The sequence below is a fragment of the Saccopteryx bilineata genome, chromosome 7 (assembly GCF_036850765.1).
Source record: "Saccopteryx bilineata isolate mSacBil1 chromosome 7, mSacBil1_pri_phased_curated, whole genome shotgun sequence".
Classification (NCBI taxonomy): Eukaryota; Metazoa; Chordata; class Mammalia; order Chiroptera; family Emballonuridae; genus Saccopteryx; species Saccopteryx bilineata.
Genome location: NC_089496.1, coordinates 21,165,393 through 21,191,450, shown reverse-complemented (window position 1 = coordinate 21,191,450; position 26,058 = coordinate 21,165,393). Strand labels below are relative to the sequence as shown.

Sequence of the window (26,058 nt, the reverse complement as noted above, 5' to 3'; positions counted from 1 at the left end):
CATGAAACATTTCATTGTAAACTTTTCCCCATTCTGCAACATATTGTCCCAAATCATGATTTTTATTTGCATAACAGGCTATGATAGGTACATATCAAAATATATACTCTATATTTACTGTATCTTTTTCTGTTGAGTTTACATTCCTATAAAAAGACATAGTAATACTATAAATATTAAGGCTCATGGACTTGATTCCTAATCTTTAGGGCTATGTCTCTTACAGTGTGGTTCCAGTTGTCCAGTCATGCCCATCACTTAAAATCAACTTTGTGACAGTGAGAACATTACCTGAGGCTCCAAGATTTCAGAGTCTGATCAAATTAAAGTCAAGCTCATGCCTCAGCACCTCTGTCCTTATCTCATACGTCATTTGTTTCCCTTTCTATCGTAAAAAAGGGGCCTGTATATTCAAGGTTAACCCCGAGCCCTGCTCTTAAGTCTATACTCGCCTGATCCCTTTGGGAATTTCACCCTCCCTTCTGCTTACTAGCTTTTTCTCCCACTGCCTACAAACTTCACTTTTAAGCAAATTACAAACAACAAAACCTAAATATTTTTCTTTGATCTTGTTACCAGTTACGCTGTTTTCCATCTTCCCTCTTTTTCTTCACCATCTGATCTTCAAATATGTCTGCACCCATGGCCCCTCCCCACTCCCTCAGACAGCCTCCACTTTCACAGTGCTCCCAACTTCACACTCCCTCAGACCGCCCCCACTTTCACAATGCTCCCACCCCCCACTCCCTCAGACTGCCTCCACTTTTACAGTGCTCTCGCCCCCCCACTCCCTCAGACCGCCCCCACTTTCACAGTGCTCCCACCCCCCTATTCCCTCAGACCGCCCCCACTTTCACAGTGCTCCCGCCCCCCTACTCCCTCAGACCGCCTCCACTTTCACGACGCTCCCGCCCCTACTCCCTCAGACCGCCCCCACTTTCACAGTGCTCCCGCCCCCCCACTCCCTCAGACCGCCTCCACTTTCACAGTGCTCCCACCTCCACTCCCTCAGACCGCCTCCACTTTCAGTGCTCCCGCCCCCCACTCCCTCACACCGCCTCCACTTTCACAGTGCTCCCGCCCCCCCACTCCCTCAGACCGCCTCCACTTTCAGTGCTCCCGCCCCTCCACTCCCTCAGACCGCCTCCACTTTCACAGTGCTCCCGCCCCCCACTCCCTCAGACCGCCTCCACTTTCACAGTGCTCCCGCCCCCCCACTCCCTCAGACCGCCTCCACTTTCACAGTGCTCCCGCCCCCCCACTCCCTCAGACCGCCTCCACTTTCACAGTGCTCCCACCTCCACTCCCTCAGACCGCCTCCACTTTCAGTGCTCCCGCCCCCCCACTCCCTCACACCGCCTCCACTTTCACAGTGCTCCCGCCCCCCCACTCCCTCAGACCACCTCCACTTTCACAGTGCTCCCGCCCCCCCACTCCCTCAGACCGCCTCCACTTTCACAGTGCTCCCGCCCCCCACTCCCTCAGACCGCCTCCACTTTCACAGTGCTCCCGCCCCCCACTCCCTCAGACCGCCTCCACTTTCACAGTGCTCCCGCCCCCCCACTCCCTCAGACCGCCTCCACTTTCACAGTGCTCCCACCCCCTCACTCCCTCAGACTGCCTCCACTTTCACAATGCTCCCACCCCCCACTCCCTCAGACCGCCCCTCACTCCCTCAGACGGCCTCCACTTTCACAGTGCTCCCGCCCCCCACTCCCTCAGGCTGCCTCCACTTTCACAGTGCTCCCGCCCCCCCACTCCCTCAGACCGCCTCCACTTTCACAGTGCTCCCACCCCCTCACTCCCTCAGACTGCCTCCACTTTCACAATGCTCCCACCCCCCACTCCCTCAGACCGCCCCTCACTCCCTCAGACGGCCTCCACTTTCACAGTGCTCCCGCCCCCTCACTCCCTCAGACTGCCTCCACTTTCACAATGCTCCCACCCCCCCACTCCCTCAGACCGCCTCCACTTTCACAGCGCTCCCACCCCCACTCCCTCAGACCGCCTCCACTTTCACAGCGCTCCCACCCCCACTCCCTCAGACCGCCTCCACTTTCACAGCGCTCCCACCCCCACTCCCTCAGACCGCCTCCACTTTCACAGCGCTCCCACCCCCACTCCCTCAGACCGCCTCCACTTTCACAGTGCTCCCACCCCCCCACTTCCTCAGACCGCCTCCACTTTCACAATGCTCCCGCCCCCCACTCCCTCAGACCGCCTCCACTTTCACAATGCTCCCGCCCCCTACTCCCTCAGACTGCCTCCACTTTCACAGCGCTCCCGCCCCCCACTCTCTCAGACCGCCTCCACTTTCACAATGCTCCCATTCCCTAGTCCTGCGCCTGCCCTGACCACTCTATGGCAATCATCTGATAAGATTAATCACACTTTCCAGATACAGGGGGTCCTTGGGTTACGACACAGTTCCCTTTCTACAACAGCGACATAACCGGAATTTTGGTGTAAGTTGAAACACACCCTAGCCTAAGTCACTTCCCTATCCTAACACAGTTGTAAAATCATAATCTAGAACATAAAAACACAACTAAGCCACAGAAAAAGGAAAAGGACATAAATATACTGTACTGCACATTGTACTGTAGGAACAGAAAAAATGTCAAAGAGTGTGAAAAAAGTACAATGCTAACGGCAGATGCTGAAACACGTTTCAATTTTTTTTTAAAGTTTTTATGGGAGTGAGCGTCGTCAACTCAAAATGTTGTATGTCGAGACTGTTGTAACCCGAGGACCCCCAACCACGTTCACTTGGCCTTTTCACTCCTCAATAAGCCTCTGCATTATCTGCCAGAGGCCACTTCATCAGACATTTCATTCGCTGGCACACTAGACACGGTGATCCTTAGGTTTTATTCCTCCCCTTCCAACCTCCCTTCACTGCCAATCTCTTTGGGTCACTTTTTCCTAAATCTCAGCCTGGGCACTCTCCACGATGTGATTCCTGCTCCCTTGCTCTTTCTTGGCAAACTCAACCATGCTGATGGCTTCAGATTTCATCTCTATTTGAATGAATTCCAAACCTGTCTTTCTGGTCTCTGCTTTAGCAACTAATGCCTACTATTTACCCTACACTTCCACTTGTCTATCACATCAGCAGTTTCAAGTTGGCACTTGGTAATCTCCTTATTCATTTCTTTCCTTCAAATGTCTTCTCATTTCCCCCTAGTCATATAAGGATTTTTTCTTTTCTACCAGAGTTTTATTTCTACCTATCTTAAGGAATATACAGCTTAAAATGTATAATTTATATCTTCTCTTCCTTCCTAGATTGATTATAAATTACAGAAACCATGAAGGTTGGAAGTGTGCCCTAAATGACATTATATCCTCCACAGAGCAAGTGCCCTTTGCCTTAAAATCCCACTTCAGTGTGGTTCACTTTATCATTATATATTAAGATCCCTTAGTTGTAACCTGCAGAAATGTTTCCTGAACATAAACAGAATTCTTAATGTTATTATTAAGAATGTTTAACGTCTGCCTGAACAGGAGGTGGTGCAGCAAGTACAGTGTTGACCTAGGATGTTGACGACCCAGGTTCCAAACCCTGAGGACCCACAGCCTGAGCGCAGGCTCATCACCTTGAGTGCAGAGTTGCAGGTGTGAGTGAGCATGGGATTATAGACATGACCCCATGGTCGCTGGTTTGAGCCCAAAGGTTGCTGGCTTGAGCCCAAGGTCACTGGCTCAGCTGGAGTTCCCTAGTGAAGGCACATATGAGAAGCAATCAATAAACAACTAAGGTGCTGCAAATACAAGTTGATGCTTCTCATCTCTCTCCCTTCCTGTCTTTCTGCCTTTCTCTCTAAAAAACAAAACAAAAATAAAACTAAACAAAAAACACTTAACCATTAATTGGGTGGGACAGATATTATAAATAATTATGTTAGAAAATAATAAATAGTATTATCAGTACTATTAACATTAGCTATAGTAATAAATATATTTTATCATAAATATTTAGCACCAGAATAAAAATATTATGCAAATTTAAAGTTGAAAACAATATATTTTTTGTTGAAAATGACCAAAGAGCTTGAGACAACAAAAAAATAAAATCTTTGTTTTTGATATATGTATTGTATATATAATCCCACTCTCTTTCTAAGTTAAACAAAATGGGACAGAATATTCTGTTTTATAAAGACATAAGTATTACTGAAAGGCCATTGAAAACTTCACCTGGAATATGCTTCTTGGGTGGTTCTGCATGATAAAAGTCAACAATACACTTACAAATCTGTATTCTTAATTCAGAACTTGGTATTTTCATTAAGTCACCTGCCAGAAAGATAAATGAATACAATTTAATATAAACACTGTAAAAAGTTTATTTGCAAATTTTAGCATAAAGTGTTAGTATTATAATTATTAAAAATATCCTCATCAGAGATTCAATGCAGCATTATTTACAGTACCCCAAGATTTGGGAGCAGCCCAAGTGCCCATCAGTAGACGAGTGAATTAAAAAGCTGTAGTACATGTACACAATAGAATACTACTCAGTTGTAAAAAAAAAATTAAAAAAAAGGACATCTTAGCTTTTGCAACAGCAAGGGTGGACCTGAAGAGCATTATGCTAAGTGAAATAAACCAGTTAGAGAAGACAAGTATCATATGATTTCACTTATATGTGGGAACTAATGAACAAGATAAACTAATGAACAAAATAGAAACAGACTCATAGATACAGAGAACAGATGACAGCTGTCAGAGAGGAGGGTGGTTGGAGACTGATGGAAAGAGGTGAAGGGATTAAGCAAAGAAAAAGCAAACTCAGACACAGGCAATGGTATGGTGATCACAAGAGGGAAAGGGAGTGGGGGAGAGCAGAGTAGGGTCAAGGGGGGTAAATGAGGACGGAAGGAGACTGCACTTGGGTGGTGAACACACAATACAATATACAGATGACATAGTACAGAACTGTGCACCTGAGACCTAGATAATATTATTAACCAATGTCACCACAATAAATTCAATAAAAAAATTTTAAAAGAGAAATTTAAACCAGATAATATAAATTTACACACACACAAACACACACCTATCCTGGATCTAACTTTATAACATTTGGGTCCTCAATTAGTTCAGCCTCTCCTTCCCAGAAGAAAAAAATGACGATTAATAGCATATATGCTGGAATCAGACTGTCTAAATTTAAATCCTGGCTCTGCCAAATTATCAGCTGTATAAAATTTGTTTTAGTTTTGTCATCTATACAACTCTTATAACAATAGATAGTACCTTTAAGATTGTTAGAAAGATTAAATGAGTTAATGTGAAAATAGGACAGGGAACTGTTTCTGGCATGTAGTAAGTTACTATTATTATTTTGGCAAGATGTGCATTAGCAGCATTTTCCTTCCAGAGAATGAGTAATCTGTTGCCTATAATAATGTATCCTTTGCTTGGAAAAGAAGTTCCAAATGAGTTCTGCTCTTCAATTGGCTGACAGACTGGAAGCCAGTAAGTTTCTAGGCAGTCTTTGCCCTACAGGTAATAGTTTTTTGTTGTTTTTAGTTTATTAATTTTAGAGAGAGGAGAGAGAGAGAGAGAGAGAAAGGAGGATGAACAGGAAGCATCAACTCCCATATGTGCCTTGACCAGGCAAGCCAGGGTTTCCAACTGGAGACCTCAGCATTCCAGGCTGACACTTAATCCACGGCACCACCACAGGCCAGGCTCTATAGGAAATAGTTTTATGTTCAAGTTATTTGGGTGAGAATGGACAGGGAGGGTTTCTTCTTGGTCATATCTAAACTACTTCTGAATTGGCTTTGGGCGATATTTCAAACTGGATTGCATTTCCTCTGGTGAAGTTCTACAAGTACGATCCTTGAAAGAATCTGGAAATGATCTGTGAGATTCTAAAACTGATCCATGCCCTCTGTGTGCCTGATGACAACTGGAGTCAGTAGTGTCTGCTCTGGTACTGAATCAGATCTCAGGGAAAAGGGATTTATATACTGTTCATTTCTGGGGGTGGACAGTGAGTGTGGATGCATTTGGACAGAAGGAGGAAAGCCTCATCCTTGTTTTACTAGAATCTAAGTGCAAAAGACACCACAAGAAAAAAAAGGACAGTTTCAAGATTATTTTCTTTTTTAAAAAATAATTTTAGAGGGAGAGGAGCGAGGGAAAGAGAGAGAGAAAGAGAGACAGGAACATTATTTGTCCCTGTATGTGTCCCAATTGGGGATTGAACCCGCAACTTCTGCACTTTGGGATGATGCTCTAACCAACTGAGCTATCCGGCAAAGGCAAGATTATTTTCTTAATTTTATATTTTTGGACCCTTCCTTTGAAATTGAAAAATCATGTTTTAAAAAATGTAAGCAACAGGAAGAACTAAACATTTCCAACAAAATTAACCAAATGTTCAAGTTTATGGGAAATTCTAAGGTTCATCGTCGGCTTTTCTACTCTTTTAGTTCCTATAAGTTTAGATCATTCCTCACAGTTCCTTGTTTTATAATCTCGATGCAGAGAACCAATTCTTCATGTTTCTGGAATCATTTGAAACTCTGAGGTCACTGGCTTGAGCCTGGGCTCATTTGGCTTGAGCGTGGGATCAATGACTCCATGGTCACTGGCTTGAGCCCAAAGGTTGCTGGCTTAAAGCCCAAGGTCGCTGGCTTGAGCAGGGGATAGCTTGCTCTGCTGTAGCCCCCCCCCCCCATCAAGGCACATATGAGAGAGCAATCAATGAACAACTAAGGAGACTAAGGAGCCACAATGAAGAACTGATGCTTCTCATCTCTCTCCCTTCCTGTATGTCTGTCCCTGTCTGTCCCTCTTTCTATCTCCCTCTCTTTCACCAGAAAAAAAGGGGGGGGGGAATAAATATCAATCATTTTAGAAGTAATACAATTTACTAAGCATATAATATATATTGGAAGTTATCAGTAAAAATAAATAGCTTTTGTTCAACAGTTTATACTATCTATAATTATTTTAAACTCAGGTGTCCGGCAACGGAAAAATAAGGGGCAGAACGGCAGCACCTTTAGTCAATAATCAGTGAAGGGAGCATGTCTTAAGCGGAGAATTCACACTGCCCTCAAGTATGTTCTGTAGGCGGGAAGGCATTCAGAAAAGTGAGACTGACACAGTAAGAAACGGGCCATGTATTTATCATACAAATGTCTGCCAACACTCTTGGAGACATTTTAAAATAATAAGGCCAACAGAGGCATTTAAAAGTGTTATCAGTCAAACTTTTTTTTTTAATTGATCTGAGAGAGAAGAAGAGAGATAGAGACAGAAACATGGGTTTGTTCCTGTACATGCCCTGACCGCGGGGATCAAATTGGCAACCTCTGTGCTTCAGGACAGTGCTCCAACCAACCGAGCTATCCAGCCAGGACACAACCAAACTTTTTTTGTTTTTTTAACCTATTATTCAATGTGGGTTTTTTTGGATTGGCTTCCTGTTGTAAATTTCCACTCATGATAGAGATTCAGTTTCCCATTAGTTTTCAGCCTCTCTACTCCTTAAAGTCATCTTATTTAAGTCCCCACTTTTCTCTAATTTCCTTGATACCTCCTCCTACTCTAGGCCATAATAACTTTTCTCAAGGTATTTACAGGTAAGAACTATAAAATGTATTTAGCTATACAAGGGTTAGTATCCATGTTAAAAATTAAAAATGCATTTTACTTATTCTAGTTGATCCTCTAACATCTTTCAGAATGGAGTATAATTCTGGGAACATAATTCACTTAATACTTAGTTTTTATTTCTTGGGCCAGTTCTCTATCTTTTAGTTCTTTTATACAAACAAATATCTAAATTAATAAGCATAAATTTAATGTAGGATTTGTTTGGGAACATGCTGTCATGTACTCCAGGGTTGATGGATCTCATTTCCTGGGAAATTATTGTCTTCAATAACCAAAATGCAAAAAACCTGCTGTTTTATGATAAATTTTCATAGTTTGAATACAAAACACAGGCACCTTCATGTTTATGTATATCATGCTCAAGTTCTTAATATTCCACCATTTTATGATTTTATTTAAAATTTAGGTTATTTACTCAAGAATTTGGCTCTTGATTCTAGCAATTAGATTCTAGCAATCACTAGAGTGCTAATTTTGTGATTTCTGAGAGGAACACATGCTTCTAATTTACAAAAAGAAGTTAACCATTTAAACAACTAAATAACATCAAGACAAATAAGCACACAGAATTATCTGCTAGTCCTTACACTTAAGGAACACAGAATTTTGTTGGTCTCATAAAACACCTGAGGGGGAAAACAATACAAAAATGATCACCAAGCACCCTATAATCAATTACCAACTAGAAAACAAGAAAAGAGCTAAAACTTAGTGAAAGAGACATTTCTTTCTTGTCAGGCCTGTTACATGTCACAATAATCTATCTTAAAATCTTTTTATTTTATTTTATTTTTTTTTGTATTTTTCTGAAGCTGGAAACCGGGAGAGACAGTCAGACAGACTCCCGCATGCGCCCCACCGGGATCCACCCGGCATGCCCACCAGGGGGCGATGCTCTGCCAAGACCAGAGCCACTCTAGCGCCTGGGGCAGAGGCCAAGGAACCATCCCCAGCGCCCGGGCCATCCCCGCTCCAATGGAGCCTTGGCTGCGGGAGGGGAAGAGAGAGACAGAGAGGAAGGAGGGGGGTGGGGGTGGAGAAGCAAATGGGCGCTTCTCCTATGTGCCCTGGCCGGGAATCGAACCCGGGTCCCCCGCACGCCAGGCCGACGCTCTACCGCTGAGCCAACCGGCCAGGGCCAATCTATCTTAAAATCTTAACTTGCCTGACTAGGTGGTGGCGCAGTGGATAGAGCGTCGGACTGGGATGCGGAGGACCCAGGTTCGAGACCCCGAGGTTGCCAGCTTGAGTGTGGGCTCATCTGGTTTGAGCAAAGCTCACCAGGTTGGACCCAAGGTCACTGGCTCGAGAAAGGGGTTACTTGGTCTGCTGAAGGCCCACGGTCAAGGCACATATGAGAAAGCAATCAATGAACAACTAAGGTGTCTCAACGAAAAACTGATGATTGATGCTTCTCATCTCTCTCCATTCCTGTCTGTTCCTATCTATCCCTTTCTCTGACTCTCTCTGTCTCTGTAAAAAAACAAAACAAAAAAACTTAACTTACCCAGCACTGCAATTGAATTCGCGGTATCTTCAGCATATGTTATTTCATCTGAAACTTTCTTTTTCAAAAATGGTAAGCTTCAATAAAAATAAAGAATGTACAAGTTATGTTTCATAAAGTCCTTAATTAAAACATCATTTGCAAATCAGTGAAAAATTTCTTTCCTAAAGAATAAATGAGAATAATATTCTGCAGCCCTAAGGAATTGACAAGCATCAAAAACACTTTTGTATTTCTAACTAACTGACAAAAAATAAATAAAATAGACTTATAAAAATGAAGAGAGATGGACATAAGACAAAGGTTCAGAAATTCATCTGCATAAATAAAAAACTAAAAAAAAACCCTCCTCTTTCTCACACACAATACAATATACAGATAATGTATTAAAGATTTGTACACCTAGCCTGACCTGTGGTGGTGCAGTGGGATAAAGCTTCAACCTGGAACACTGAGGTTGACTGTTCGAAACCCTAGGCTTGCCTGGTGAAGGCACATATGGGAGTTGATGCTTCCTGCTCCTCCCCTTTCTCTCTCTCTCTCTCTCTCTCTCTCTCTCTCCCCTCTCTGAAAATTGAATAAATAAAATCTTTAAAAAAAAGATTTGTACACCTGACACCTAATACAATTTTATTAATCAATGTCACCCCAATAAATTCAATAAAAAATAAACAAATAAAAATCCTCTTTACCTCTGAGAGAAATAACAAGGGATTATAGGTGTACTTCTATCAAAATTAGAAAGACATTGGATAATCTGATAGAAATCAGAGATCTAGGCTTGCATATAACTTAAAATCTATTCAAGGGCTTTTTTTGAAATTTTTGAAACTCTAAATAATAGATCAATGGTCTATTTGTTCTTAAATAACAGTGACTTTTTCCTTATTAACTGGATCAAATACTATCCACCAAAATGAAAGATAAACTTTTTTTCTTTTTTCAAGAGAAGGACAGACAGAAAGGGAGAGATATGAGATGAGAAGTATTAATTCTTTGTTGTGGCATCTTAGCTATTCATTGATTGCTCTCTCATGTGTTCCTTGACTGGGGGGCTCCAGCAGATCGAGTAACCCCATGCTCAAGCCAGTGACCTTGGACTCAAGCCAGCGACGTTGGGCTTCAAGCCAGCGACCCAGTGCTCAAGCCGGATGAGCCCGCGCTCTAGCTGGTGACCTTGGGGTTTCAAACTTAGGTCCTCAGCATCCCAGGCCAGCACTCTATCCACTGCGCCACCACCTGGTCAGGCCAGATAAACTTTTTGAGACACTAATAAATTAAAGTGAAAAATTATTAATTATATTAGAATCACATTTCACAGTCACTATACCCAAATTTATTTGAAAATCACTTATTTACAAATCATAAAAGATAAGGCAATTGAACTTAGGCCATTAGTCTAAATCAGTGGTCCCCAACCCACGGGCCGCAGACTGGTACCGGTCCATGGGCCATTTGGTACCGGTCTGCAGAGAAAGAATAAATAACTTACATTATTTCCATTTTATTTATATTTAAGTCTGAACGATGTTTTATCTTTAAAAAATGACCGATTCCCTCTGTTACATCCATCTAAGACTCACTCTTGACGCTTGTCTTGGTCATGTGATACATTTATCCATCCCACCCTAAAGGCCGGTCCGTGAAAATATTTTCTGACATTAAACCAGTGCATGGCCCAAAAAAGGTTGGGGACCACTGGTCTAAATGTCAAAGTAGATATAAAAGTTCTTACATACAAAATATCATATAAACTATTTTGGCATTTCATGAGTTTATAATTTGAAGCTTCTATATTATTTATTTAAAGTATGATATATTATATGTTTATATGACTTTTAATTGTTTTTCAAGAACAATTAACCAAATAGTTGAAAAACAGCAGTTAAAACTAGTACACATGGAGATATATATGACATTTGAAATTGAAAGCTATTTCAAGGGCAAGGTATGAAAAGGACAATTTTAGAAATGCCACAAGGATTTGTTTCAAGTATTTGTTAAGATTTTTCATTGGAGCCTGATGAGGTCGTGGAGCAGTGGATAGAGTGTCAGACTGGGACGCAGAAGACCCAGGTTCAAAACCCTGAGATCGCCAGCTTGAGCGCGGGCTCACTAGCTTGAGGGTGGGGTTGCTGGCTTGAGCCGAAGGTCACTGGCTTGAGCAATGGGTCACTTGCTCTGCTGGAGCCCCCCTCCACCCAGTCAAGGCACATATGAAAAAAGCAATCGTTGAACGACTAGCAGTGGTGGTCAACCTGGTCCCTACTGCCCACTAGTGGGCGTTCCAGCTTTCATGGTGGGCGGTTGTGGAGCAACCAAAGTATAAATAAAAAGATAGATTTAACTATAGTAAGTTGTTTTATAAAGATTTACTCTGCCAAACGTAGCGAAAATCCAACATAAAGTACTTGGTAAGTAATTATTATTATATGTTTTACCTTGCTGTAACTCTGCTTTATAAATTTTATAAAGTAAAGTTACTTCCCTACTTTATAAATCACCATTACTGTGGAACCGGTGGGCGGTTAGAGAATTTTACTACTAACAGAGATACAAAAGTGGGCGGTGGGTATAAAAAGGTTGACTACCCCTGGACTAAGGTGTTGCAACAAAGAATGGATGCTTCTCATCTCCCTTCCTGTCTGTCTCTGTCAAAAAAAAAAATAGACTTTTCATAGGAAACAAATAACTTATTAAAATCTAAAATATAGTTCTACTTGTCCTCAAACTTTTCCTTTTGCTACCAAAAGAAACAACATAAAAGATAAAGCATCATGAAAAACATAAGCATTATATTCTGATGCAGTGAAAAAACCATACTATTTAAAGGCCAAAACAGGCCCTGGTTGGTTGGCTCAGTGGCAGAGTGTGGGACTGGCATGTGGAAAGTCTGGGTTCAATTCCCGGTCAGGGCACACAGGAGAAGCCCCCATCTGCTTCTCCATACCTCCCCCTCACCTCTATCTCTCTCTTCCCCTCCTACAGCCATGGCTCAGTTGAAGCGAATTGGCTCTGGCACTGAGGATGGCTCCATGACCCCACCTCAGGTGCTAGAAAGAGTTTGGTTGCTGAGCAATGGAAGAACACCCCAGATGGACAGAGCATCGCCCCTTAGTGGGCTTGCTGGGTGGATCCTGGTCGGGGTGCGTGTGGGAGTCTGTCTCCCTGCCTCTCTTCCTCTCACTGAATAAAATAAAAGCTAACTAACTATATAAAGGCCAATACAGAAAGGCTTTATTTTATTTGTCTATTTTCAATGTTTTTATCTTCCAAAATGTCTTGAAAAGGGAATCAAGTGAGGGTGAGGTATGGAGAAATGCAGGACAAAGGCAGAAGTTGGGAAAGTAGAAAAAAATAAAATATGAATAATTATGAAATATGACGGAAAGCAGCATGTAATTAAAAAAACTTGTCAAATTATGCAGTGATACATTTAGTCACAGCTTTCAGATAAAACCAGTTTTTTTATTTTTTTTCCCCAAGAGAGGGAGGCAGGCAGTGAGGGAGAGAGGCAAAGAGAGAATATGAGAAAGAGGAAAAGAGAGAGAGAGAGAGGTGTATTAAGTCATTGTTCCATTTAGTTGTGCCATTGATGCTTCTAATATGTGCCCTGACCTGGGCTGGAGCTGATGCCCTGAGGACTGAGCTGGCGATCCCGGGATCAAACTGCAACCCTGGCACTGCGGGAGGATGCTCTACCCAGCGCACGACTGGCCAGGGCAAGAGGCAGTGCCTGATGGAGCTCTGTGGGAGCACCGCGGGAGGATGCTCTGACCAGTGCACGACTGGCCAGGGCAAGAGGCAGTGCCTGATGGAGCTCTGTGGGAGCACCGCGGGAGGATGCTCTGACCAGTGCACGACTGGCCAGGGCAAGAGGCAGTGCCTGATGGAGCTCTGTGGGAGCGCCGCGGGAGGATGCTCTGTCCAGCGCACGGCTGGCCAGGACAAGAAGCAGTGCTTGATGGAGCTCTGTGGGAGCGCCGCGGGAGGATGCTCTGTCCAGCGCACGACTGGCCAGGGCAAGAGGCAGTGCTTGCTTGATGGAGCTCTGTGGGAGCACTGCGGGAGGATGCTCTACCCAGCGCACGACTGGCCAGGGCAAGAGGCAGTGCTTGATGGAGCTCTGTGGGAGCACCGCGGGAGGATGCTCTGACCAGTGCACGACTGGCCAGGGCAAGAGGCAGTGCCTGATGGAGCTCTGTGGGAGCGCCGCGGGAGGATGCTCTGTCCAGCGCACGGCTGGCCAGGACAAGAAGCAGTGCTTGATGGAGCTCTGTGGGAGCGCCGCGGGAGGATGCTCTGTCCAGCGCACGACTGGCCAGGGCAAGAGGCAGTGCTTGCTTGATGGAGCTCTGTGGGAGCACTGCGGGAGGATGCTCTACCCAGCGCACGACTGGCCAGGGCAAGAGGCAGTGCTTGATGGAGCTCTGTGGGAGCACCGCGGGAGGATGCTCTGTCCAGCGCACGACTGGCCAGGGCAAGAGGCAGTGCTTGCTTGATGGAGCTCTGTGGGAGCACTGCAGGAGGATGCTCTGTCCAGCGCACGACTGGCCAGGGCAAGAGGCAGTGCTTGATGGAGCTCTGTGGGAGCACTGCGGGAGGATGCTCTACCCAGCGCACGACTGGCCAGGGCAAGAGGCAGTGCTTGCTTGATGGAGCTCTGTGGGAGCACCGCGGGAGGATGCTCTGTCCAGCGCACGACTGGCCAGGGCAAGAGGCAGTGCTTGATGGAGCTCTGTGGGAGCACCGCGGGAGGATGCTCTGTCCAGCGCACGACTGGCCAGGGTAAGAGGCAGTGCTTGATGGAGCTCTGTGGGAGCACTGGTGTTGAGTCCTAGTTTTGAACCTGGTGTTCTAGGACTTGTACAGTCTCAAAATTTAAAAATGTTTTATATACATAATCTCACATCAATAAATTTCCAATTTGTACATGAAAATTCCTTGAAAGCACCGAGCAATAATTTATGTCTTTATTTTTGATGGTCTGTATTAAAAAGTAAGGCACTCAATAAGTTATCTTTGACTATTTTGTTCAGGTATCAAAAAAGTAAAAATATTTACAAAATTTTAAATATTATTGTGCTAAACCTAAAAATGAGTTAAAACCCACCACATATGCCACATATACAATCTTATTAATATTATTATTTGCACATTAAAAGAAACACAATATTTAAAAGCTAAATTGGGAGAAAGGTTTAGAAGGTTAAATTGTTAGGAAGGTTTAGTCCTACTTTAAGAAATTTCCTCCACTGTATTATATTGAAAACTAGAAACAGATTTTCATATGTATCTTGACTAGCCACTAAGTGGCAGTAAGGAGCAGAAGCTAACCTACTTCCCACAAATGGTTGGAAAAACAATAGTACAGAGAATAGGCCATATTAATTTTATAATTCTGACGTCTAATTAACATTAAAAAACATATAAAAATAATTTGATTTTATTCTTCATTCAAATTTGGAAAATCAAAGAAACATGAATCAGAACCTAATATGTCTTTGAGAGTCAAATTTTCTAGAAAGAAAAAAAACTAGACTGAAACTAGTAAGTTTGTCCATAAATTTTCTCAAAGATTTACTAAAAACTTTTTACAACTTGGTGGTTTCATCTCGTATTTATCATTGTAACTTAATATGAAAAAGCATTTTAATATATTTCCGGTTTAATCTCGTGGCCAGTGATCTTAGACTACAATGAAACTGACTGCCTCTGGGATGCCAACTGCCCCAGTGACCAAACGAGGTTTTCTAAGTTCTGCATCACTTTGGTACACCACAATGCATAATATAATTGTAATACAAAATAAAACAGAATAAAATACTGAATAATATAAAATAAAGTGAAACAACTTACCCACACAATTTTACGATATCCTGTATAGGTTCTATAAAACTGGGCCAGTTTTTAATTTTTCCTGCACACAGGTTCAGAATTTTAAATATCTGTGCTATATCCCTTAGGGGCTTAAATATTTTTAGTTAAGAAATAAAGTTAAGATTAATATTTCTATTGACATATTCTTTTTTTTTTTTTTTGTATTTTTCCGAAGTTAGAAGCAGGGAGACAGGCAGACTCCCACATGTGCCTGAGTGGGATCCACCAGGCATGCCCACCAGGGGGCGATGCTCTGCCCATCTGGGGCGTTGCTCCATTACAGCCAGAGCTATTTTAGTGCGTGAGGCGGAGGCCATGGAGTCGTCCTCAGTGCCTGGGCCAACTTTGCTCCAGTGGAGCCTTGGCTGCAGGAGGGGAAGAGAGAAATAGAGAGAAAGGAGAAGAGGAAGGGTGGAGAAGCAGATGGGGGCTTCTCCTGTGTGCCCTGGCCAGGAATTGAACCCAGGACTTCCACACACCAGGCCGATGCTCTACCATTGAGCCAACCAGCCAGGGCTCTATTGACATATTCTTTATAGTATTTATGTCAAGAAACTCTGTAGAATCTCTATTTTGTTAAATGTGGTTGACGTTATTTTAATTATACTTATTTTGAAGACTAAATAGGAAAAGTTAGAACCATGTTTTAAGGAATATTATTTAATTTTTGTCTCAGTAACCTCTTAATATATATTTTTTCTCCTCTCACAACACCTTTAGAATTTGATCACCAACTACTACACCACGGATTCAGTTGATCAGTAACTTACTACTGGCAATAAGTAATGACACGTTGAAAAAAATTAACTTAATAGCTCAATCGTATCCTTCATCCCCACCCGCTCACACGGAACATGAACTGCTCTGGAATGAGCAGCGCAAGCCCACCTTACTTTTCTGCACCACTTTATTCACATTACTCAGATGCAATTTCTTGTTTTTAAGGTTTAAAATGGTTGAGATTTTATTTCATTTAAAGCCTGCAGATCTTCACATAAAAGCACCTTTTTTATTTCCTATTTTAAAAATCCAGTTGGTACAAAAACAAATTTTCTAGATTTGGTTTTACAGCTAAGGGAACATGGTGGCTGTGACTGGCACTTCTAGATGGAATCTTATCACTTCTAGTCTCTTTCTAGGAGTGGAGAAAAAGATGGGAGAGCTAGATCTACCAGAAATACAAACCTCTGTTAAATTCCTACAGCAGTGAGCAAGACCCTTCTCTAACATGTTAGAGATTTTGGACTTCTGACCCCTAGAACTATAAGACAAAAAATATTTATGTTGTTTTAAAGCACTCTGTGGTAACTTGTTACAGCAGCAATAGGAAATGAATACATTTTCTAATAAAAACTCCCCATTTCAGGACAAATAGTACAAACATACATATATATGTAAAGGATACAAATCCATTCTGATAATATTGCACCAGTTTCTTGACACACAGGAGTTGTTTTTCTTTTAAATCAACCTAAAACAAATGATCCTTTTTAGTTCTTTTGTGCTGAGATTTAAAACTTTTCATTAATACAAAAAGAATGTAAACATGAAAATTATCAAGAAATTCTTAAATTACTATATTATAAGGCAAGGATTATAAACTATTTCCTGAAACGGTGGAGGTAAAAATAAACTAGCATTTAAATTTGATTAGGAAATTGAAAATTAAAACTACACTTACATGAGTAGCAATTGTTTCCAGAAATAATATTAATAGTATCTGAAGCCTGTTGAGCATTTTTTTATGTCATAGAACATTTAGGCACCATAGACACAATAGCCATCTTCAAAACAACCCTATTGGGAAAATACTATTATTATCCCTCTTTTCCAGAATAAGAACCTCTTGCTAAAATAAGTAATTTGTCCAAACTCAGACAGATAATAAGTGGTGGTGTTAGGACTTAAATTTGGCAACCCAACTCCAGAAATTGTATTTTTAACTTCTAAAATATACCCAGTGCACTGGTGCAAACCAAACAGCTTCAGTCAATTAAAACAAAACAAAACTATAAAGTGATATCTTTTTATGACGTATCACTTCTGTCCTTTTAATCTTTTTAAATTGGTCATAAGAGGCTGTGCCATTTTCTATATAGTTGTCCCTCGCTATATTTCGGTTCACTTTTCGCAGCCTCACTGTATTGTGGATTTTTAAATTGTACATATCTTATTTTGTATTGAGGATTTTTTGATATATTGCAGGGTTTTGCAGTATATAAGTATTTTTATATATTTATTATTTTAATTATTTTTGCAGTAAAATAAGCAAAATAAGCGTGGGAAAGGTTAATAACAGTGTGGGAAAGGTTTATAAGAGTATGGGAGGGTTTATAAAGCCTTAAAATACAGTGGTACCTTGAGATACGAACAGACCAACATACAAATTTTTTAAGATATGAGCTGCGACTTGGTCCGTATTTTTTGTTCAAGATCCGAGTGAAATTCTGAGATAACAGTCACGATTCGGGAAGCTGCCGGTAGTTGGCGCATGGGTCCAGTATCGGCAGTTTGATATACGAGTTGACTGACTTATGAGCTCGGTTACAGAATGAATTAAATTTGTATTGCAAGGTACCACTTTATGTATAAATAAATATGTTTGCTACTTCCCGGATTTTAGACTATCGCGGGGGTGGGGTTGGTGTCTGGAACCTAACCCCCGCGATAGACGAGGGACCACTGTACCTTTTTTTTTTTTTTTTTAATGCTATCCTTACTGACAACTAGTAGCAGATTAATGTAGTTGAGTTTTCTTTTCATTAAAATGCACATATATATATTCACAATTAGAAAATAACTTGCACAACAGAGCCAGCAATAAAAAATTCTTATAAAACCATTATTTTTCTTTTTTCTATGTAAAAATATAGACCAAAAAAAAGTCAAAACAATGTCTAAATTTTTGTGCCTATTAATCATTAGGACATTTCGTTTTGCTCGGCTCTACCACTGTCAGCCCATTTTCCACTGACTGAAAGCCTGCAGTCAATTCTTGAGTAGCATCAGCAGACGTGGAGTGTGAGTATGTACGCATATGCATTTACTGTCTTTTTTCCCAATGTTGGAACTCTCAATTTTGAGTCTTATTCTAAAATAATTTTATTTTCATTACATTCTATATAAGATTTCTCTCAAAACATATTACCTATGAGTATGTACGAGTATATATATATTCATACATCCTGATTCCATATCAGAGAAACTTAAGGAGTACATCAGGACACAGTTTCTCTGCGCCTGCTCCCCACGCTGAGCTTGGCAACAAGCAATACAGAGGCCGGGTGAGTATTTCTCCACTTTTATGCTTTTTTTTAAATCTAGCATGGATTTGTTCATTCCCCAAAACCAAATCTCTTCTCCCCTCCATCCTCCTTACCGAGTTAAACATATTCATATTAAATTTAAACAGTCTTCGAATATAAGACAAACACTATTGAACTGTTTCAAGAGGTGAGAAATGAGACTTCTGTTGGGGGAATACATGTTACTTTTCAGGGAAATCAGTTTATATGGCAGAGAAATTTTCTCTCAAAGCTTACTTTTTTAGTCTCTTCAAGGAGTCTGATGACACGGTTTAGGTCCATAGGCTTTAAAGCACCCTAAAAAACAGACAACTCTTAGATTTCTATATCATGATAATCAAGAAATATATCAAACACACTATTTTCATACAATATTGTTTATTCCTTGGCAATTTAAAAGTATCTTAACGACAAAAAAAAGATAGTGAGGGGAGAATGAAAGCAGATGAGACCTTATGGGAGTAAATAAATTCTGGAGTTATAAAAAAACAAACCTCTTGAATCCTAGTTTTATCTTATAATCTTTTTTTTTTTTTTTTTTCATTTTTCTGAAGCTGGAAACAGGGAGAGACAGTCAGACAGACTCCCGCATGCGCCCGACCGGGATCCACCCGGCCCGCCCACCAGGGGGCGGTGCTCTGCCCATCCTGGGCGTCGCCATATTGCGACCAGAGCCACTCTAGCGCCTGAGGCAGAGGCCACAGAGCCATGCCCAGCGCCCGGGCCATCTCTGCTCCAATGGAGCCTTGGCTGCGGGAGGGGAAGAGAGAGACAGAGAGGAAAGCGCGGCGGAGGGGTGGAGAAGCAAATGGGCGCTTCTCCTGTGTGCCCTGGCCGGGAATCGAACCCGGGTCCTCAGCACGCTAGGCCGACGCTCTACCGCTGAGCCAACCGGCCAGGGCTATCTTATAATCTTAATGTCTTTAAATTTCACAAAGGCCCAAGAGAGCATCTGGAATAATAGCAATAATGCTTTGGAAAATAAAATGATCTCCTTCATACATACTGCACATCTCATGCATTCACATTACACTGAGTTTATCTACGCAGATACAAGACTAACTTCTACACTATAGGGGGGGATCGCCTTCCTGGACGAGGTATCCCCTCTCACTGTAAGTTGGTGCTTACAGTCATCCACATTGGAAAACAGGAAACTCCAAGTTCTACAGATTTTCCAGCTTGTATATTTCTTGAGCCCATTTCATTTTACTGATTTATTCAGTTCTCATCTCTCAACTGCTTTCTTGTGTTCTCCCTGCCTCCACCCACTCTTGTACTTTTCAACATCAATCTCTACATGGTAAGAATAATAAAACTCAAACCTGAACATAACTAGTCTGAATCATTCAGTGACTCTCCATTAATGCCCCACCCCTCCTCTATTTTCATTTATGTCGTTATAATCCTATTCTTCTCCTTGGTTAACTCCCAAAGGTCAATCTTTCAAGACACAGTTCAAGTGTCACCACCCGAGGGATGAAAAAGGACAGAACAAATGTCCCTCCTCTGTGCTCCTATTGCCCCTAAACGTATAACCAGTACAATTCCCATCAGTGTTCTAAATAGTTTACAAGGTCGTCCCCCCACACCCTGCCCCAGAGTTCACCGGAGGGCAAAGAACGGTCTTCTGGGCGAGTTCACCGCAGTGAGTGGGAAAGGAAGCAGGAGGCGCTATCCTCCACAGTTTAAGTTTCTAACTCTAGTTTTGGCTATATTTAACTTGGGGATTAATGCTTTGTTGTATAACATTTTCTTTTTAATTCAAATGTTGTATCAAAAGTGATTACTTCTCTCACATGAGCTAAGCTGTCTCATCTCCTTTGTTTCCTTCCGCTGGTCAGTCCTCCTTGCACACTGACCTCTTACAGCAACCATTTTCAGAGATGATGTAATGTGTATTCAAAAGGGAAAAAATCCTACTTATTTCTCTCATCTGAATACACCTATTGTTATTTTTATATATTATTTTCTGGTTTTATTGACATGAATAAATACTTTACATAATTTTACTTAGTGCTAACACCATTGTACTTTCTGCTTTTTAAATCTATAATACAAACATTTCCATATTTCTACACAGTCATTATTCCTTGTACTCTTAAGTCTAGAATTTTCTTTCCTTTTGATAGGGTATCAATGTAGTATACAATTAATAATACACACACACACACAAACACACACACGGCATATATTATATATTTAAGATTTCTCCTTTACTTATCCTTTGCCTCTTCCCACAAATATTTATAAGCAGCTTCTGTGTTTTAGTAAACAGGTGTGGGGAACACACGGCCCTGACCTCAAGTAGGTACCAGTCTGGCATGAGATGCAGGTATTGCAGGCAATATGCTATCCACTGCTCCATGGATGCTAGAAGGTGTGCTCTGGAAACACCCAGAAGAGGCACAGATGGCCTAGGGAGGAGGGAAAGGGGAAACAGGGAAGAAGGGAGGAGGGGAAGAAAGGAGAAGGAAAGGAGGGGAGGAGGGGAGGAGGGAGGTGATCTGGGACAGCTTCTGGGAAAAGTAATCAGCAGACAGAAGGGAGAGTAAGGAAGATCTGTGAGAAGAACTGAAGGTTTGAGAGACAGACGCAGGGGAGATGGTGTGTGTGAAGGCAAAAGCACTGCGCTAGAGGATCTGAGAGTCACCGAGTATGTTGGCGAGGAGCGTGCAGGGGACAGTGGCTACCGCTGCTGCTGCTGCTGAGGTAAGGACAGATAAAATCATGAATAATGATAATGTAACAACGAGAGTGGTAGCTATAACCTATTTGACAATGTTGATTTCCAGGTACAATGATAAGCACTTTACATGCATTTACTAATTAAATTCAATGAGGTAGGTAAAATCAACTCCATTTTACAAAGGCCTTGTATGCTATGTGAAGGACCTTTGGAAACTACTGAATGGTTTGAGGGACTAAATATATAAACAGATAACGGCCAGACTGTGTGTGTGTGTGTGTGTGTGTGTGTATGTATATATATGTATATTGCAATAGAACTATGGCCAACAACCTCTGCAGGAACCAACTTGGGGAGCCAAACCATTTCTGTGGCAGTTGGCTTAGCAAAGTCAGGATTTGGTCACTGAAAAGTCAGAATTTGGCTAAAGACTGCCAGATTCCTTCCTATCTTCTGTTCCCTCATTTGCCAATCAGGACCTGGAAAAAGCCAAATATGCTTCCCAAGTCAATCGCACAGGATGCCCTGCTTCTGATAGCTCACTTCCCGCTTCCCCATGGCAACCAGGGGCAAACAGAGCATGCCAGAAGCCTTCCCTCTTCCCTTTTCACCAGAAAGCTTCCCGGCCTGCCTTGGAGTCTCCAGCAGATGGGAGTAATGCTGCTGACACTATTTCTGAAGATAAGCTCTGAATAAACAGCTGTTATTTTGGGGGAAGAGAATCCTAGACCCTGTAAGGAGAGGTAGTAATGAAAGAAAAGGACAAAAGAGAAAGGGAGGGAGGAAACACACATACAGATACACAGGTATACTTGTGGACTATTCTGGCAATGACCTATTAAAAGTATTTCCTCTTTTTTCTTTTCAACCCATGCTTGCCTGCCTCATATACCCTTGTTCACCCTGACCCCTTTACACCAAGTAAAAGGAGAATGAATGAGAATTGTAAGATACAGAATTCACCTGCTTCCCAGTCTTGCCCAGTGCTTGGGAGAACAGCAGTAGTGGGCAGTGTTGAACCCCCTTGCAGCCTTGGAGCACCCTTGCAGTCTTGGGAGTGCACAGCTACTGTATCTCAAAGTTCCCAGCCCAGTTGGGACACTGCCACAACTCTGATGAGAGAAATACTCCTCTCCTCCTCCTGCAAAACTGCTGTTGCTCTGCAGGTTACTGTGTAAATATCTGACCATCCTCAGAGAGCTCAACCCTATTCCCACAGTAAACGAGTTCCCCAGTCAACTAGCCACTCCCAAGGAATTCTCCAAGGCTCCAGGATGTGGACACAGGAGACAGGGCTCCTTACGCAGCCTGAGACTTGCAAAGTCCCAAAAGTAAATCCCAGAGTGGTCCCAGCCATTAGTGTGAGGAGGCGGTGCCAGGTTCCTCCATAGAATTCCTGTTTTAGTGTTTACCGTGGCTCTCTGGGGGAGGAGCAATGGAACCCTCGCATGAAACACAGGACCCCCACGGGGGCACCACCACGGTGATCCCAGCGAGTATTGGGAAGTAAAATTTCCCAACAAACAAGCTTGAAAGAATTAATTTTGTATAACAAAAGTAAATTCATAACCAAATACAAGCACAATATAATAAATCAATTATAAGTACCATATGTTGTCAAGTCTATGTGGAATCTAATTAACAAAATTAACAAAATAGAAATCGACTCAGAGTTAGGGAGAACAGACTGACAGCTGTCAGAGGGCAGGAGGTTGGGGAGGCTGGAGGGAAAAGGTGTAGGTTTTAAGAAAAAAACCCAATAACAACGAAAAACTCATAGACGGACAACAGTGTGGTGATTACCAGAGGGAAAGGGAGGTGGGGGGAGGGAGAAGAGGGTATGGGAGGATAAATGGTGTGGAAAGAAACTTCAGTTGGGACGGTGAACACAATACAATATAGATATAATGTATTATAGAATTGTACACCTGAAATCCATATAATTTTATTAACCAACATCATCCCAATAAATTCAATTTAAAAATCAATGAAATACAAAGGGAGAAACAAACAAAATCAATTCTCTGACCCGTCCCATGATCAGCTTCAAATTCACATTAAAACGATGCTTTCATTTCTAAACTTAATAGCAGTTTCCTCCCCTCTGGGTGCAGGTTTTACTAGCGGCAAATTTAAACGCGGGAGAATGTATAGATTCTAACAATAACGTCACCAGAGGAAAGGGATCCACCTACAAAAGCACAGTGTAAACAAAGTGGTCAAATTCATGTTTTCTCTAAGAATGCGTCCTTCTCCCAAGCCCTTGGTAGTCACGCTTCTGCAATTAAAGCTGCAAAGCTGGCCCGCTCAGTTTGGCGGGACGCTCGGGGCGGACCTCGTGGCCCGAGTCCCCAGGCAAGCTGGTTGACGACAGCCAAACCCGCTTGCAAGCAGCGCAGTTCTCGGAGGGATCAGCTTTGCGCTTAGAACCTTCGTCCCAAGGGTCCCCCTTGTTTCCACGTGGGGGAACACGTGCTGCCCCGGCCACTGCCCGGGCCTCGTCCCGGCTTCCAGATCTCAACCTCTCCACTCCACACCCCCACCACCCGTACACGGGACCATACCTGCGCGTCTTCGTCCTCCGTCACCACTCCAATTACCGGGATCGGGCGAGGGCTGCGGGACTTGCCCCTACCCCCGGGCCCTGGGCCCTCTGCGGTCGCTGGAGCCTCCGCTGTCGCCATGGCTGCGGCGGAGGAATGTGGGATATGGGGGTCTTCCGTCCTACACGGGACCCAAAGACGCCCTGCTACCGAAAAGGGAAGGCCACTTGAGAGCCACTAGAGTCAAGAAAAGCGGCGGGGATCCGAAAGTGGCCTCGGCCACCGCGACGCCCCAGCCATCGCGCCGACGCAGCCCACCCGCGGCCCTGGGCTCCCGGTAGTCCACAGGTTGTTAACACAAGCCAGCGCGTTGCTAAGGGCGGGGCCAGAGGTGGTGGCAGCGCCGGCTCCTACGGAAGCCCGGGGTTCCAAACCACCCCAAACTCCCCACGCTCGGTCCCGCTGGTTTTGCGCGCTAGACGCCCACACGTAGCTGTGGAGGGTTGCCTGGGCGCAGTGTCTCAGTTTTGGTCATTCGCGCTGGGCCTGCCTCAACCCCGCAAGAGTTGGTGGAGGTGTGAGGTGTGGATGCGGGATGTGTAAGTGATGGATGATGGACGCGTAATGTTGGAAGTGGATCAGTTTATCGCACCCTGGAGTGCTGACCAGTGTCATCTACGTTTCCCAGCCGATTATTACCTCGTCTGTACTTGAGTGGCCCTACGGGGCAGTTAAATAAACAAACAGAGCATTTTACAGAATATTAGAAGACTTTTGAGTCAAATCTTTTAATCTAGAACCAAATTCTCAGAAGCCTTACTTTTCTTATCTGTCAAGTAAGATAGCTGTGAGAGGCTACAATGAGATGATAATTTTGTAAAGAACTGCTTGGCATATAATAAGCACTCAGTGAATGGTCAAGGTTATCATTATCTTTACTATTACTGTGTTATCTTTTCACTGCATCCTGAGGAATAGTCCAAGAATGGTGAAGACTTTTAATGGAAAGCTTCTCATGTTAATTATCAGTATAACTTAATCACTCCAAACATCTTGGCTGTGAAAATTTATTTAAGAATCCTTTAAAACTTTTAATATATTTTAAACTCCAGAAATTTAAGCGTGAGTTTTTATATCTTCTATAAAATTTATGGACTAAAAAATTGCACAGAAACTCCATAAAAATAAATCTCACTGCTCAGGGTTTCTCTCATTTGTAGAATAAGCAAGTTGATCAGTGATTCCTAAGGTTCCTTAACCAGTGCAGACACTGAGTGACATTTTTGGTCCCACAAATAAAAAGAAATAGAAAAACTACATTGGGCCTGGTAGTACTTAATGTAGATGACACCCAAAACAAACAGAAAAAAAAAACCCCAAGCTTCTAACCAAAGGTGTACAGATACACACACACACACACATATTTTGTCTCACATCCAGAATACCAGTTTCCAATTTGTTAGCATAATTCTCATGAACTCCCCCTTTCCAGTAGTGGATGTAAGTTTAATCATTATTCATTGAGCACTCTTAATATAGATTTTTGAAGCCTCTAAGATAACAGCACAGAACACATCTTTATGACACTTAAACACAGAAAGACGAAAAACGTAAGGGCAAAATGACTATTAAAATGGTAAACTGTTTCAGCAAAAAGTTAAATTAACAATAGAGAAACAACATGCATAGAGAATAAAGATGTTTCAATCTGATAACAATTCTGCAGATTTAACATGTCTGTTAAGTTACTGTAGGTCAAATAAGTTTGTAAACATGATGTATATATTTGCTCACTTATAGTTTGCAGTGGGTGTGGGAGACAGGCTGTAAGCTGCCAAAGTTTTTATAGCCTAAGGCTTAGTTTTAAGACTAAGCCTTTCCCACCTTTTTAATACTAAGATCTTTTCAAAACTAAGCTTTCCCCCACACCGTTGACTGTTGCATGATGTGGGGTGGTTCACTCTTATGAGGAGTCCCATTTATGCCTCAGATGAGTGGCTTTGTATCAGAGACTTCCTTATTTGTATATTGGCTTAAAGACTTTAATTTCTACACCAGGGGTCGGGAACCAATGGCTCGCAAGCCAGATGTGGCTCTTTTGATAGCTGCATCTGGCTTGCAGACAAATCTTTAATAAAAAAGTAATAATGTTAAAAATATGAAACATTCTCATGTATGTATTACAATCCATTCATTTCCTACCGCTCATGTTCATGGTTGCGAGTGGCTGGAGCCAATCACAGCTGTCCTCCGGAACAACACCAAATTTTTATTGGATAATACATAACATACACAGGTTGTCGTATGGCTCTCACAGAATTACATTTTAAAATATATGGCATTCATGGCTCTCTCAGCCAAAAAGGTTCTACACTATAAAATATAGCTGACTGAGAGCTCTCTTGCTCAGATCTTGTCATCAGCATTGCAGAGGAGAGGCAGCCAAATGGCGAAGTGCTGAAGGAGAAGCCAGTTTGTGCAGAGAAAAGG

General features: G+C 42.5%; 1 protein-coding gene across 2 annotated transcripts in view; it reads right to left on the bottom strand.

Annotated features, from left to right (window-relative positions):
* CFAP69 (cilia and flagella associated protein 69) overlaps positions 1–23,906 on the bottom strand; it is a 68,911-nt gene extending 45,005 nt beyond the window's left edge. Inside the window, exons 1-6 of one of the 2 annotated variants that reach the window (XM_066239821.1) lie at positions 23,590–23,906; positions 18,574–18,633; positions 16,437–16,502; positions 15,011–15,120; positions 9,152–9,228; positions 4,204–4,302 (exon numbers count right to left, since the gene is read on the bottom strand). In XM_066239821.1, the coding sequence (XP_066095918.1) occupies positions 4,204–4,302; positions 9,152–9,228; positions 15,011–15,120; positions 16,437–16,502; positions 18,574–18,633; positions 23,590–23,709 (532 nt within the window). In that variant the 5' untranslated portion in view covers positions 23,710–23,906. Of the gene's footprint in view, positions 1–4,203; positions 4,303–9,151; positions 9,229–15,010; positions 15,121–16,436; positions 16,503–18,573; positions 18,634–21,988; positions 22,112–23,589 lie in introns of those variants that run through there. The other variant, XM_066239822.1, reaches the window with a different exon arrangement.
* Positions 23,907–26,058: the final 2,152 nt, after the last annotated feature.